The 17,132-nt window shown below is 45.0% G+C and overlaps 1 protein-coding gene across 1 annotated transcript in view; it reads right to left on the bottom strand.

Moving 5' to 3' along the window:
• Nucleotides 1-353: 353 nt before the first annotated feature.
• Nucleotides 354-17,132, bottom strand: part of LOC134303423 (astrotactin-2-like) — a 311,971-nt gene continuing 295,192 nt past the window's right edge. The window contains exons 21-23 of the mRNA XM_062988832.1: nt 11,395-11,495; nt 9,899-10,082; nt 354-2,971 (exon numbers count right to left, since the gene is read on the bottom strand). Coding sequence (XP_062844902.1) covers nt 2,734-2,971; nt 9,899-10,082; nt 11,395-11,495 — 523 coding nt within the window. The 3' untranslated portion in view covers nt 354-2,733. The remainder of the gene's footprint in view (nt 2,972-9,898; nt 10,083-11,394; nt 11,496-17,132) is intronic.

Genomic DNA, 17,132 nt, shown 5'->3' on the forward strand with positions numbered 1-17,132 from the left:
TAAAACCCCTCAAATGCACCATTTCCAAAAGATTTCCTTTTCCGAAATGAGTGCCGGGGTTAGAAACCCAGCGAGTGTATTTTCAGACCGTGAAATGACTCAGAAGTTTCGATACTACTGGAACAGCGAGCGGTCCGATCCAGACCGATATTTCATCGTGTTCTTTGTGGTAAACATTCAATTTTTCATTTTCTCAGTGAGAAATGACAGTCAGGGCTTCTAATCCATCTTCCCAGCACACTGAGTCACGGCGGTGGACGGATTGCCGCGCGGTCACTGTTAGCGACGGTAAGTAATCGCTGCGGTCGTGTGGGTGCTTCGGAAGATCAGAGTCAATAAAGCGTCACAGAGGGTTTAAGTAGAGATATTTAATAGATCTTTTCTCCTCAAAAAAAGACAATCATATTGACGTGGTACATGGTGTATTTACAATTGTATTTACAGGAGTATAATTTACTACCACAATTCATATTAGGTCAAAAGAAAAGGTCTTAAACAATATTAATTATTAATAATAATGTCGTGTCGAGGCTACGTTTTACCTTTCGGTTCATCCTGTCATGTAGAAACGTGGATATGTTTAAATATACGTCCTCGGCCCGGATATAAAATAGTTATACTGTACGACCACAACGTCCGTCCCTACTCACTCTAGCTCACTAGCTAATGGGAAAGATTTTATATTCATTATTATTTCATTTAAAAAGCCAATAATTATAAATAAAACAGATCCGGGGGAAACGAGACCCGAAAACAGAAATGATATAAAAATACCTTAACATTATTATCTTTCATATTCATTTTTTCTCTTTTCTTCCAGCTTTGACCCCAAAACCGAGCCTCAACTGTTACACCACATTACAGCTACCAATTTGGAATGGAGATGGCTAGCACGTGCTTCCTTCGAACCCAGCGTGCTGTCATAAGGGCTAACTGTGTAAAATATGCATTATAAATATATTCATTTAGGCATAACATTATGACCACCTTCCTAATATTGTGTTGGTCCGCCTTTCGCTGCCAAAACAGCCCTGACCCGTCGAGGCATGGACTCCACTAGACCCCTGAAGGTGTGCTGCTGTGGTATCTGGCACCAAGATGTCAGCAGCAGATCCTTTAACTCCTGTAAGTTGTGACGTGAGGCCTCCATGGATCGGACTTGTTTGTCCAGCACGTCCCACAGATGCTCGATCGGATTGAGATCTGGGGAATTTGGAGGCCACATCAACACCTCAAACTTGTAGTTGTGCTCCTCAAACCATCTCCATGAAAGGGTGAACATGGTCTGCAACATTGCAGGTAGGTGGTACATGTCAAAATAACATCCACATGGATGGCAGGACCCAAGGTTTCCCAAAGCATCACACTGCCTCCACCAGCTTGCCTTCTTCTCATAGTGCATCCTGGTGCCGTGTGTTCCCCAGGTAAGCGATGCCCACGCACCTGGCCACCCACGTGATGTAAAAGAAAACGTGATTCATCAGACCAGCCCACCTTCTTCCATTGCTCAGGTTCCCATTGTTGGCGCTTTCGGCGGTGGACAGGGGTCAGCATGGGCACCCTGACTGGTCTGCGGCTATGCAGCCCCATACGCAACAAACTGCACTGCACTGTGTATTCTAAACACCTTACTATCAGAACCAGCATGAACTTCTTCAGCTATCTGAGCTACAGTAGCTCGTCTGTTGGATCGGACCACACGGGCCAGGCTTCCCCCCCCATGTGCATCAATGAGCCTTGGTCGCCCATGACCCTGTCGCCGGTTTACCACTGTTTAATAGATACTGACCACTGCAGACCAGGAACACCCCACAAGAGCTGCAGTTTTGGAGATGCTCTGACCCAGTCGTCTAGCCATCATAATCTGGCCCTCGTCAAACTCGCTCAGATCCTCACGCTCGCCCATTTTTCCTGCTTCTAACACGTGAACTTTCAGCTGTCATAATGTTATGCCTGGTCGGTGTAAATGTCTGTGACCCTTGTATTCATCAGCGCTTGATGACTGAAAGGGCACAAATTCCCACAGACATACAGGTAAGTTGTTGTTATAGCTGAAAAGATGATATGACATAAAAGTCGCTCTATTTGAATAGCATTTGTCTTTGAAATGGGACGTCCGACAAGCTTACGATCAGGTGTCAGAATACTTTTGGCCATGTAGCGTATTCTAAAAATGTATCATGGCTTAAATTCTTTGCCGTTTTACCCACCCAGGCCCGGGCATAAACAAGCCCCGTGTGTCAACACGATGGCGAAACCTCGCCCTTGTTTATCAGAACAGAATCACGGTGGACGGAGAGAACCGACTTCAAAGTCCGCTTCATTTCGGAGATAATACATTTCAGGCGCTGGTCTTGCATTCGCGAGCCTCGAAGACCTCGAAAGTTGTTTCAACATCGCGTCTTGTGTCCTGCTCGATCTCCAGATGTGTTATAGATAAGTCTGATAGGTGCCCGCTCCGTGTTTCGTCATCCTCCTGGTATTTAGGGTATGCGGAGGCACCGCAGACCGGGCACCGTACATTCGGTTCCAAGGAGGGCGCTCAGATCCTGTCCCTACAAAAGTAAAAATGAGAAGTTTTGTCTCCTCCTGGCTGGAAAAAAGTCTGAAGCCCCAAAAGTGTCCAGTTCCCACACACACACACGCACACACACACACACGCTGAGCTGAACAGTCTTGCGTTTCATCCAGGTTTAGAAAAGCAGAGTTAACCCAGAGGGCATGAGTTCCATCTCATCGGAGTTTGGACTTCCCGTAGATGTTGCGCTGGACCGAGAGGATCTTCTCCACGCAGGTTAGCCGGGTCTCGTGGAGCGAACTGTGCCACGTGCCGCCGGCCAATCGCACGTCGTCGCTGCGGCACATGACGTAGGGCACGGATTCCGACCGGCTCTGGATGTAGCCGCTCCGGAGGAGAGAGCGGCACAGGGCGCTGATCCTGTCCACCCGCCTCAGGATCAGGTGAGCTTTCCTGCAGGACGGGAGGAAACAAACAGATGTTAGATCATATAAAGTGGTCAAAAGTATTCGGACACCTGAGCATGGGCTTGTTGGACAAATGCTAATAAAATAGAACGAACTGTATGTGATCTTTTCAGCTATAACAGCAGCCGCTCTTTTGAGAAGCTTCTTACAAGACTTTGAATGCCTACATGTCTGTGGGAATTTGTGCCCATTCAGTCAACAGAGCGTTTATATGGCTGGGCACTAGGCTGGGTCTTTATAGAGCTCACTTTGTGCACAGGGGCACAGGAAAGGACCTTCCCTATACTGTTGCTGCAAAGTTGGAAGCATGTGATTTAATTTATATACTTGATTTATTACACCTGTTAGAGATTGTTGTGGCTGAAACAGATTAATTAAAAAAACAGAAGTGGTGTCCCAATACTTTTGCTCATATAGTATATAGTAACTTTGTGGCAACAGTTTAGGGAAGGCCCTGTGCATCAACCAAGGTCCAAAACCCTTGTCTAACATCATCTCTTTGTACTAAAGAGGCACAAATTCTCACAACAACACTCCGAACTGTTGCTTCCCAAAGGAGGAGAGACTGTTATGGTCACAAATCTTGGGACATGGTTATTATCTCAATATCAGCGCTCATGCTTTCGTAATGATGCGTCCAGCAAGCTCATGGTCAGATTATTCAAGCCTGTCTGTTGGAATTTGTGCCCATTTAATAAATAAGTAGGCCTGGCTCACAGTCAATGTTCCAATTCATCTCAAGGGTGTTTAATAGGGTTTCTCTACGCCAAACTCAGCGAGACAGTCCTGTCAGAACAGGCAGGAGCCTTCGGCAACCCGCTGGCACGAAGTGAAAAATAATAAAATAAATGTTTTATCATTAAAACAACAGGTGTGGCTACAAGACACAGAATTAGACAAGAACTAGAAGGGGTGTCCACATACTTTTGCCCGTATAACATAAACGTCCTCTGTAGGTAAACTTTTGACTTGTACTCTCAGTGACCCTCAGTTCTCCAGATCTGCTGTATTTTTATATCAAACAGAATAAAAGACTCATCTTGGACATGCCCGAGGCCCCGTGGCGTATAATCCGACTCATCTGACTCAGGATTCAGGATTCAGGCCTCAGGATTCAGGATTAAGCCGTAAATCCTTTTTCAAAGCGTTTGTGCCGAGACCTGAAAACAGGCTAATATTTAACAAAGGAAAACATCCTGCAGCCGACGGCGTGTGTGTATCGTTCCTCACTGTGAGGGATCAGATCACACACACTTCAGAAAACATGAGGGAAGAATCAAGCGCCGGGACGCAGCCAGTAGTTCCGTACTGAAGCGCTGCAGCGCTGCTCTCGGGCATCAGGATTATTATGTAAGACGATAGTTTGAGAAAAACAATGTCTGGCACGGACGGAGGGAGAGATGTTTGCTCAGAAATACGTGTGAGTGTAAACTGTGGGGCACGAGTTCACTGGAAACCAGTTTCAGACCAGTGTTCCACAACATCACTGCCATGATGTTGTTTTTTAGAGCAAGAAAAAGACTGAAAAACATTCCTTCTTATAAAAAGTTCAAGAAAAACAAAACAAACAAAACCAAACACATAATAATTAACAAAAAAAACAAACAAAAACAAAGAATTGTTTTTAAAAAATAAACAAAAACTAAAACCAAACAAATAATAAATAAAAATAAACAAAAAACCAAAAACAAACAAATAATAATAAAAATAAACTAAAACAACAAAGAAAGAAATAAACAAAAACTAAAACCAAACAAATAATAAATAAAAATAAACAAACTAACAAAAGAAAAAAAAAATCAAACATGTAATACAAAACAAAACCATAGAGAAAAAAATTAAATAAAAAAACCAAAGAAATAATAATAAAAAAACATACAAAATAAAATTAAAAAATAATAAAAACTAGTTAAAACTAATAAAAAAACTGAAAAAAATAATTAAAAAATATCAAAAGCATACAAAAAAACAAACATAATAAAAAATGACAAAAAACCCAAACAAATAATAATAAAAACTAATAAAACAAACAAACAAAAACAAAGCGCAAAAACAAAATAAAGAAAAAATAAAGAAAAGTTTAGTATAAAAAATATCTAGTATAAAATGTTAACATGATGGTTTGAGCTTCAGTGACTCTGATCAGATGAAAATCTCTTATTTGGCTGTTTTTATGCTTCAGGTGCTCAGTTTGTTAATCTGAGTCATAATTTGATCAAACAGAGTTTAATCTCATGACGTTTATTTTTGGAGGAACACGGTGCACTAATCATGGTGCGCTAACCAGACGCAGCAGCTCGTACACGCCGATGATTCATCATGAACCTGATATATTACATTTCATTACATCTGAAGATTTTTACTACGTTTATTTTGGCAGGAACACGATGCTTCGTTTAAATAGCACCAATTCACACCGATCGTTTTTGCTATCAGCACTTTTTAAAACATGGCCAAAAGTTTGTGGACACCTGACTTCTTGTACATGTGCTTTTCATCAGATTTTGGAACATGACTGTAGAGATTCGCTCCTGGTACAGTCGGGGTTCGATGCTGGACCACAAGGTCTGGATCACAGTGATCCTGCTGCCCTGCTGACATGCACTTGGTTTACAGGGGGAATTGAGTATATCCAAACTGGGTAAAGCAATCAAGCCCATCGTACATGATACACTATCATGGACACCTGACCATGAGCTTGTTGGACATTCTATTTCCAAAACAAATGCTTTTAAAACAGAGTGACCTCTATGTGAATGTCTGTATGACTGTGGGAATTTGTTGGGCTTCCAATTCATTCCAGTGATAGCTCAGTGGTTAAGGTACTGGACTAGTAAACAGAAGGTTGCCGGTTCAAGCCCCACCACCACCAAGTTGCCACTGTTGGGTCCCTGAGCAAGGCCCTTAACCCTCAATTGCTCATTGTGTAAGTCGCTTTGGATAAAAGCGTCTGCTAAATGCTGAAAATGTAAATGTAAATTCCAAAGCTGCAGAGCGGGGCAGGACTCTGAAGCTTTTATTCACGTCTTTATACAGCTTGCTTTGTGCTAGGTACAGGGGTAGTCATGCTGGGACAGAAAAAGGGCCTTCCCTAAACTGTTGCTGCAAAATTGGAACCATTTACTTAATATAATTAATTTATTACATCTGTTAGCAGTGAACTGGTGGCTTTCAGGTCCCATATTGTCAGAAACTGGTAACGACTGACTTTCTTTGTTAAAAATCGACTTTATTTTCTACAACACTGTTATAACCATGATGCTAATTATTTTTATTTATTTATTTATTCATTTTTTCAAATAAAGCTTTTGTTGGAATAAAACTCGGCGTTGTGTTTTATATTTTTACGTGCCGTTAAAAGCCTGTCGGTTTGTGTAACACCGAGAAACAAACCTTCACTGTCCGGCGTAAATCACGCCCACTTATGGAGCTGTGACTCGGGGTTTTTCACGGGCAGCTTCGTTTTCTAAATGCACATTCGGCTAATAATAATAAAAAATAATAATTATTATAAAGCACGCTGGCACTTAAATAGCTACCATTAGGGATTTTTCCTCGTGGGAATAATTCAGACCTACGCTTTCATTTCCTAATGCAGGGATGAATAAAAATCGCAGGGTTTTATCGTCCCGTCACGCTGAGTGGATTAGCTTGTCCGAGCGCAGCTTTTAAAGTGAGAATTATTTCGAGCGGAGGAACGGAGTCATCCTGTTATGGAAGTAAAGTGCTCCTGATTTACCGATCATATGAGGTTGTTTTCCATCCGTCCATCCACAGTGGATCTGGCAACCCTCCTATCTCTGGCTTGAGCTGCACCCAGAGCGCACTGACTAAAGATAAAGTGACTCTTAATGGCCAGGCTGTTTCAAATACCTTCTTCCCCCTGCCTGGGCATTAGCCAACCGTGTCCAGACAGACGCCCGACTGGTCGATAGCACCACAGAGATTCAAACCCTGGCTCCCCAGATCTCAGCAGTAGTGGGTAAAGTTGTCTGTAGTCCTGCTACACTGAAGCATTAAGATTTCCCCTCACTGGAACTAAAGGGTCTAGGGCAACCTCCACCAAACTTCACAGCTGGCACAAATCATTGGTCCATTGGTGGTGTGCTTTATGCCACTCCATATGTTGCTCGGCATTGGTGATGGCCATGAAAACCCATGCCATGAACCTCCTGGCACACAGTTTGGAACTAACTATGCGCCTCAGCACTCAGCACCCCCGCTCTGTAACTTTACGTGGTCTACCAATCAGTGGCCGTCCCAATACTTTTGCCCATGTAGTGTACTCTAGAAAGAACTGAATCAAACGGTAAGCGTATTTATAAAAGTCATTCATTGGAATGATTTGGGTTGTTTAATAAAGTTGAAAATTGCACCAAGTATCACTGGTTTCATTTATTTATTCACTGTCTGTTTTCGCACTGCTTTATCCCGGTCATTGGGCCAACGGCAGAACCCCCCCCGCACAGGTAGCGAATTTACTAGGTGCCTCAGATCTGGACAGCAAGGACGTGAGGCCCGTTCTGAGAGCACCTCTTCCCCACGTACCCGCGGCTGACCGCACCACTCGCCGCTCACCGGAGGCCACTTTCGTTAGCCTCGTGCCGTCCGCAAGAGTCTGGAATAATAACGGCGGCCGTTTGTCGACTTAGCGCCGGTGTCGAGTGACCGCTTCTGACGCAAAAACACGGATATTAAAAAATAATGGTAGGAAATAAAAACATTGGAAGTGCTTGAATAAACAAATATAAAAATGTGCCGGAGCACCGGGTTGGATTTACGATGAGGTTTATGCTGGTATGAGATGGCACGGTGGAGCAGACTCACTGGTAATTGCTTTTACTGGCCTGGCTGTGCAGTGGAAGCCTAAACCAATATTTTTAAGGATGGAATTACGGCTGGACGTGGTGTTTACGTTCATCTCTGTGTGGGATGTGAAGTCGAGAGAGGCTGACCAGAACGGTTCAGACCTAATGTGTATTAAACCACGTGCAAATCGGGTGGAACGATAGCTACCTAACTCACAGCCGTCTACTATTATTATTTTATATGTGTGGCGGCACGGGGGTGTAGTGGGCAGCGCTGTTACCTCACAGCAGAAGGGACTGGGTTCGATTCCCTGTGTGGGTCCTCTCAAAATGCCTATTGGAGCTACTACATTTTCGGCATTTAGCGGACGCCTTTATCCAAAGCAACTTACAGTACTGTGGCAGTATACAGTCTGAGCAATTGAAGGTTAGGGGCCTTGCTCAAGGGCCCAACAGCAGAAACCTGGCAGTGGTGAGGCTTGAACCAGTGACCTTCTGATTACAAGTCCAGTATCTTAACCACTAGGCTACAATGTCCCTACTAATATTGCCCTAAGTGTGAATGCATGAGTGTGTGGCAACCTATCTGTGGTGCTTCCTACGTTTCGCCCGATGAATGGGACCCACTGTGACCCTGACCAGGATAAAGCGCTGGTAAAATGGACACTTTGACAGTGCCCCATCCACTCTTGCCCATTCAGATCGTACTAATGTGACAAGAAGGCCTGGCTCACAGTCAAAGTTCCGATTCATTCCAAAGGTTTTATTTTATTTAATTGACCATCACTACCTATCACACAGCTGTCCGTTTTTATTACTTTATATGTGTGGTGGCACAAGGGTCTAGTGGGCAGCACTGTTACCTCACAGCAGAAGGGACTGGGTTCAATTCCCTGCTTTGTTTCTGTGTGGGTTTTCATCCGGGTGCTCCGGTTTCCTCTCACAATGCCTATTAAAGCTACTAATATTGCCCTAAGTGTAAATGTATGAACTGGCAACCTGTCTATGGTATTCCCTACGTTTCGCCCGATTAATGGGACCCACTGTGACCCTGACCAGGATAAAGCACTGGTAAAACGGACACTTCGATCAGTGATAATATAGACCTGCCCCGTCCACTCTTCTGGAACAAGATGAGGGAGTGTTTCATTTGGAATTTGTGCCCATTCAGATCGTACTAAAGTGACAAGAAGGCCTGGCTCACAGTCAAAGTTCCGATTTATTCCAAATGTTTAATGAGGGTAAATTTAAAGCTCTGTGTAGGTCAAATTTTGTCTTTATGGGTCTGTTTTTGTGCAAGATCATGATAATAAAGGACGAGACCTTCCCCAAATTGTTGTCACAAGGTTGAAGGCATGTAATTCGCTCACTCTCTTTCTTAACAGCTTATCCAATCAGGGTCACAGGGGGATGCTGGAGCCTATCCCAGCTTTTCAATGGGTGCAAGGCACACAGTAACACACTGGACGGAGTGCCAGTCCATCAGCAGGGCACACACACACACACACACACACACCCATTCACCTATAGGGCAATTCAGTGTCTCCAATTAACCTGACTGCATGTTTTTCGGAGCACCCGGAGGAAACCCACACAGACACGGGGAGAACATGCAAACTCCACACAGAAAGGACCCAGACCGCCCCGCCTGGGGATCGAACCCAGGACCTTCTTGCTGTGAGGCAACAGTGCTACCCACCGAGCCACCGATGTAATTAATATCATGTAGTGGCTTTAATACGCCTGTAAGCAGCAGGTGTGGCTGAAACAAGTAAAAGATGTGAATAGGATGGGTGTCCACAAACTTTTACCTTCGGTTATATTACCAATATTTGGTGATTTTTTCTTTTAGTTTTAGTTTGATTAGGTATTATGCAAATTGAGACAGTCAATTACTGAAGCCGTGATGCAAAACATGCATCAGAATAGGACCTGCCCTTCAGATTTAATGTGCACGTACAATCATTGCTCTTCAAACAACCTTATTGACGTATAAAACACAAAATCATTGACAGAACTTTATACCAAGTCATTGTTGGACATTTCCGGACAGATTTACGGGATATTTTATCATATATTAAACATGAGGTTGCCGAGCATCTCACCTGGGTCCCAGCTCGTCCTCGCTCCTCCACACGAAGTCCCCGAACTTCTCGTAATGGGAGTTGTAGTGGTGCTGGACCCGGTACAGCATGGGTGGAGAGACCTCCATCAGCATGTTGTAGGCTGTCTGCTGCTCCTTGCCGCTGGTGTAGCCGTTGTACAGGTTGTACACCTTATCCGCTAGCTCTAAAACACAGAAAGAAAGAGATTAGCTGCTTTTTTAGACATGCCTTATTCTCAGGAGTGCGTCCGATGAGGTAAGATGTGTCTATGTAGAGAAATCACAAGGTTTTTTTATTAAAAATGCTCAAATAAATCATATACCAGAGATTAGCACAGACACATAAGAATGCTACTATACCAACCTTGATCTAGTACCTACAAAAATTAGACTATTAACATTTAACAGTTAGTAATGGTACGTTTTCCCTCTCTGCACCTCATTAAACATTAATCCGCTGCAGACAGGACAGACCTTTACGTAATGGCTTCGTTATCGCCTCAGTACCTGCTGTTATAGATGAAGCCGAGAAGCCAGGCTTGTCATTTTCCTGGGATGTCGGCTGGTAGCTAATTAACGTTTTAAAGTTGCGTCCCTGTCATTCTCGATTATCATTTTCTCTTCCTTTCTGCCGTATTGATTATCGATCATGTGGTGCGAACTCTTGGCAACCTGCATTTCCTGACGTCCTGAAGTCCTTGCCAGGGTAATATCGCTTCCAAACACAAAAGGGTTTTCATGCGCTGCAATCTGAGCCACAGTTGACCAGTAGGTGAACTGATTCTGACCCCATAGACTTCCTCTGGCATCATCAAGTCTTGGCCGCCCAACTACCCGGCGATGGTCTGTGGATTGTTTCGCCTTGGACCACTTGGCCTTTTGGTATTAAAATAGAGTGATCTCCAACCGATCCTTCAGCTATAACAGCAGCCGGTCTTCTGAGAGGCTGTATGTCTGTGGGAATTTGTGCCCATTCAGAGCATTCAAAAGAGTGTTTATTTGTATGTCTAAGCTCTAATGTTGGTCTAGAAAGCCTCAGTTGATGTTCCGGTTCATTCCAGAGCTTTTGAGTGGGGCTAAGCAGGGCTCTGTGTCTTCATAGAACTTGCACAGTCATGCTGGAACAGGAAAGAGCCTTCCCTAAACTGCTGCTGGAAAGTTGGAAGTGTATTATTCCCTCTTTATAATCGATTTATTACACCTGTTGCAACTGTTGTGGCTGGGATGCATGAATTCAATAGAAAATTAGAAGGGGCGAGTAACTCCATTTTATGGGGATCTAAAAAGCTCGAAACATGGCAAGAACTTTCTCCTGTCTGCCTCTAAGCCAGTGACGTCATGCTGAAGAAAATGAAGCTACGACACCTCGGCTAGGTGAGACCTTGACCTGCCACTGCTCCATCAGGAGGCCGCTGTTCATTCACGCCAGTTACAAGTGCGAATACAATCTTCTGAGACCTGGTACTGGGAGGGAGAGGAGAAAAATCGAAGATGTACCTTCTGCCCGGCTGTCGTCTACCATGGGGCAGGAAGTGCGAACCGTCACGTAGCTGGACTCTGAGCGGCTGCCGCGGCTGTCCACGGCGTACAGAGTGAACCTGAGAAGGACGGAGAGAAAAAAATCATCAGCGGTAGGCGAGGGAAGGACTTGCAGAGCCATATTTTTTGGAAATCGTTACGTTTTGTGTTACGTCAGAACGTAAGAACAAAACGACAAAACAAAACCGTTCAACAACTTTTTAAAGATAATCGCGATGCTGTTATTGTATTTCCTGCCAGCGTGCTCGATTTGTTGAAAGTCAACTCCTGTGTTTGCAGAACATTCGCCGAGTGGCTATTTTTGATCATGGTACAATGATGAACGGTGCATGCTTTCGTGAGGTCTATCGGTATGGTACAGACTTTCACAACGAGTCAGGAATCTGATCTTGGAGATGTGATCATTGAGAAAGAACAAAAGTCCGTTTAGCCATAACATTAAAACCACCTCCATGTTTCTACACTCACTGTCCATTTTATCAGCTCCACTTACCATATAGAAGCACTTCGTTCTACAATTACTGACTGTAGTCCATCTGTTTCTCTGCATGCTTTGTTAGCCCCCTTTCATGCTGTTCTTCAATGGTCAGGACCCCCACAGGACCACCACAGAGCAGGTATTATTTAGGTGGTATGAGTGGATCAGACACAGCAGCGCTGCTGGAGTTTTTAAACACTGTGTCCACTCACTGTCCACTCTGTTAGACACTCCTACCTAGTCGGTCCACCTTGTAGACGTAAAGTCAGAGACGATCTATCATCTATTGCTGCTGTTCGAGTCGGTCATCTTCTAGACCTTCATCAGTGGTCACAGGACGCTGCCCACGGGGCGCTGTTGGCTGGATATTTTTGGTTGGTGGACTATTCTCAGTCCAGCAGTGACAGTGAGGTGTTTACAATTGGTGTCATTGGGGAACCATTACAAACCCATTAGCCAACATCTACACAAACACACACGGCCATTAGCGGCGGCATCTGGGCTCGACTCTGGGAGGTCAGGAGCTTTCTCTCCCGGTAATTGAACCTTCTGGCGCAAAAGTAAACCTGCCCGGCTCCACCATTCCATCACCAGCCCCGGTTTATGAGTAAAGACCGGGAACTCATGGTAACTCACGGCGGCCTGTACGTGGGGCCGGCAGGGTTCCAAGGGATTCTGTTACGTTACGTTTGGAAATTGTCCTGGCGAGCGGAGCCTGAATAAAAAAATCGAGAAGAAAGGGAAAAGAAAAGAAAAGGCCGGTTATTATGGCTAATAGCTGCTTAAATGGGACTCCCACTTCCTCTAATGACAGAGTTCCGCTCAGCAAATACAGAACACATTAAAGCTCAGGGTCTGCACGTTATCGGACCACCCAGCGCAGAGGAATGATGCTCAGCTGCCGGACACCAGGACCTCAGAGCAGGCTGGGTAAAGCGCGAACGTGCCAGCCGAGGGTATGAGGTATGACGTGGCACAGTCCCATGCCAGTCATAATGCCCGTGTCCACTGTTTAAAGCATCTACAACGAGATGCAGGCTTTGGAACCAGTGGTGATACTGGGGTACCGAATCCCACAGGCTTTCTCTAGTGGTTCCTCCAGCAGTGGTTCTAATGTTTTGGCTCATTGATGAACATCGTGGACCCGAGATCTCAGTGAGTTCTGTAATATTTTCTTTTCTGTAACTGAATGCCAGGAACACGCACTTCTCTGCCCGAAAATGAGAAAGAAAGAACATCGGGTCCCTTGTGGTCTCTAGCCGGGGTTGGGGAGGAAATCAAACTGACACCTCATGATAAAAGTTTTTATGTGGTCGGTTGTAGAACATGCAGCACAAAAAAAAATTTAATATGTCATAAATAAGAGACTACTGGAAGACATGACACAGCTTTTTAATCAAGACGTCTGGCTCAGTCATGGGAATTGGGCTGGATTTTTTGGAAACTATTGTTAAACAAACAAAGGACGATTAATAAACGTTTAACAATTTTGGACAATGCCGCTCCTCTTCCCTTCACATACTACAGTAAAGCCACAGTAAAGTGTGTTCAGCAACCGGCTATAAGTGTCAGACTCGCCATCAGACTGGAGATCAGACTCGCCATCAGACTCTAAAACGAGTCCCTCTACAGTCGAGGCAGCACAGACCTCTTGTTGTTGGACTGATTAGGATTGACGCCACTAATGTCACTTTATTTTCTAGACCCCTATTTTTTGTTACTTATAGATATTATTATTCAATAACATTCAATAGTCGTACTATTATTATTATTATTGTCATATATATATATTTTTAATATACTGTATATTAAAATATATCTTAGCAACAGAACGCCCCAAGTTCATATCTCAACTGGTCGGCTGGGCGCCCCCTAGCAGGCACACCTGGCAGTGCAGCAGACAAATTGGCCACTAAAGTCTGCTAGGTGGGAAAAGACCGGACTGGAAAGTGGAGGGGGTCTTTAACGTTATGTAAGGACCCTGGTTAGTAGCCCGAGGCACCTGCACAGAAGTGGAGGAACGTGGAGATCAGCGCATGACTCTCCATGCGCAAAACTGATGTACGGGCGAATAAGAAGGGGTCGGTGGACCAAACAGGCATCGGCGGGAGGGTGTGTCAGGCAAATATACCCTTTTTGGATCAGTGCCTCCATCAGCGGAAAAGAGAGATGCATTAATAAAACAGTAATCTTAGCAACAGTGTAGATACACAAATCAAAGCCAGGACGATTTTTTACCTTCATTCTATCAAATGTTTCATCAAAATAAAAAGATGCCTCTTCCTCTCTTTGTTTTGTCTTCATTCATGTCTGTTCGGCTTTGAAACAGACACAATTCATCACTGTAAGATAAACACTCACCAGCCGCGGGAGTTTTTTTTTTTTTGTTTGTTTTATTTTTCATCCGCATGATTTACTTCTTAACGTCGCAACAACTCTGACTTCGTCCCTCGCCCGCGGAGCCATCCTACGCCACCCCCAGCCGAGCGCTTTGTTTGTACCGCGGCCTATTTTCGCATGACTCGCATAGTTCGCCCGATCTCGCTATTCATCGACAGAGACGCGCAGCATTCCTCACCCAAACCTCACCAAAAGCCGTCCTCCTCCCCTCTGACTCTGCCCACCATAACAATGCGGCCGCCGGAACCAGCATGCTGTTTGAATTAGGCGGTTTCGGAGTCGCCGAGTGAAGACAGAGGGTGGCTTGTGTGTGTTTTTCCTTCTGTCAGACAATTTGTAAAGTATAGTTTAGGGTTCGAGGCCGGGGGGGGGGGGGGGGGGTTTGGTTTGTCTGCTCGGCGCTGGTTTAAGGTCTCGGAGGTGCCGGCAAAGCTCAAACATGGAAGGACTCAAGGTGCCGGCAAAGCTCAAACACGGCCGCTCCAGCTGGGAATCAATCCCAGGACCTTGTTGCTGTGAGGTGACAGTGCTACCCACCGAGACACGGTGCTGCCCCTAAACCAGCAAAACTGTGGTCCATTATATGGTTGCACCACCACCCTATGTTAAGGTAATGACAGACTTTCCACACAGTTTGGAATGTGCCTGTGGGGATTCATGCCTTTTCAGTAAAAAGAACACTTGTGATGTCAGGAACCCTCATTAAATAAGAATCAACATTCCAAATCATCCCGGTGGTTAAAGTTCAGAGCTCTGTACTGTACAGCTTCATCCTGACCTTCTACCATCTGCATGTCTGTGGGAATTTGTGCCCATTCTGTCAAAAGAGCATTTGTACGGCTCATTTCAAAGCCGTTCAGTGGGGCTGAGATCAACCGAGCTGTTCTTCGTGTCTTTATAGCGCTCGCTTTGTGCAAGCTCAGCGGCAAAGGTGCTAAAGTAGTCATCAGAAGGTTGCTGGTTCAAGCCCCACCACCACCAAGTTGCCCCTGTTGGGTCCCTTAATTGCTTAAGTTGCCTTAAGTCGATTTGGATGACAATAAATGTAAACAGTCAGGCTGGAACATATAGGGCCTTCCCTAAGCTGTTGCTGCGAAGTCTGAGGCATATAATCTCCAAAATTTAGAAAGGGTGTCCCAGTACTTTTGAACTTTTGTCCTTTTACTGTATCTGCTTTCAGGTTTTTGAATCAGCGCCACCAGGATTCCTGATAAAACGTTCACAGTTGGATGTGGGGGGGGGGAGATGGGGAGCACACCGCGTACCTTACTGGTATGTTAATGAGGCACCATTTCCAGTTTAATGGAGTTGGGAGGACTGGACCGAAACGGAAACTTCAGTGGCTTTCGGTGGCGTTCCGGGTCGTCGGGCGTCAACGATCGTCTCGTGTTCTCGAACGAACGAGGTTTTTATTCCCTCGATCGATTCCTCACCTGATAAACGATCGGTCCAGAGCTCTCCGCCATTTCTGATACTTCATTTATTCAGTTATACTGACCGCTGCGTTCTGTCTGGGGTCAGTAGGACTGGAAGTGCACGCTCCGGTCAGAACGGAGACCCGCCGTCGACTATAAAGCAACATTTCGGCTTTTTAATCATATATTATCGACAAATGGGACTTCTGGATGCCGAACGGAACACCGAACTCCCTGTAAACACTTACAGATGGCGAGGTTTGAACCCAGGACCATAGAGACATGGGCATACGCAACACCTACTGTAAGCAGAGTCCGGAGAGTGTCCATATGACCGAAAGTATGTGGACATCCCAACTCTGAGTTCTGGTGTTTTAGTCACCATGCTCAACGGTCCATGCACTTGAAGAGCATGAATAGAATATCACTTTGTGAGGTCTATCAGTATGGTAGATGCTGTCCACAATACAAATCAAAGTCAAAGTGAAACAGGCCAGGTTAATTCAGGAAGACACACCTCATACTTCATATCAAAGCTCATCTTACTCCATTTCAGTCTGTGTTAAAGAATGGAAAAGGAATATAAAACTACAACCACACGGACTAGGTCAGGTCACCACTGTCTGTTCATTGTCTGTTTTACCACCGCTTTATCCTGGTCAGGGTCGCGGCGTGTCCAATGCAGTTAGAATCAACCCCACCCACTCAGATATAGCCAAAAGTGTCTGTTTGGCACCTAGACACCCAATCGGCTGATAGCACAGACAAGGGTTCGAACCCTGGATCACAGCGGTAGTGGACTAGCCTGAAGTTAATGCCTGAAAATTTGTTTTCAGTTTGGCACGTTCTCCACGTGTCCGCTTCCAAAAATATCCCTGTAAATATTCCGTGGGTGTGAGCAGATCAGTGTGCACTGCTGCCCTGACCAGGGTCCTTCCTGGTGGCCCCAAAACTACAACCACACCAACTAGGTCAGGTCACCACTGGACACAAGGTGAACCAGAACGTTCATTCATTTTTTGTGTGTTTTATCACTGCTTTATCCTGGTCAGGGTCTCGGTGCATTTGATTTACTGGGCAAAAGATGGGAAACACCAAGGATGGGTCAGCAGTCCATCACACACACACACACACACACACACAGCAGTTTCTAGTAGCTTGGACTTGTGGAAGAAAATCCACACACGGTAACCAATGCACCTACTGCATGTTCCTCAAAGGTACCAGAGAACCTAAGGGGCCCCAAGGAGCCCGTAGAGACATGGGGAGAACATGCTAAACTCCTCATGGACAGTGACTAAACAACTTCGTGTTTGTCATGAATTTCAGTATTCATTATCATCATGTTTTACCATCGCTTTATCCTGGTCAGGGTCACAGTGTGTCAGGATGCCAATCAATCT

This window comes from Trichomycterus rosablanca, chromosome 26 (assembly GCF_030014385.1).
Source record: "Trichomycterus rosablanca isolate fTriRos1 chromosome 26, fTriRos1.hap1, whole genome shotgun sequence".
In the NCBI taxonomy this organism is placed as follows: Eukaryota; Metazoa; Chordata; class Actinopteri; order Siluriformes; family Trichomycteridae; genus Trichomycterus; species Trichomycterus rosablanca.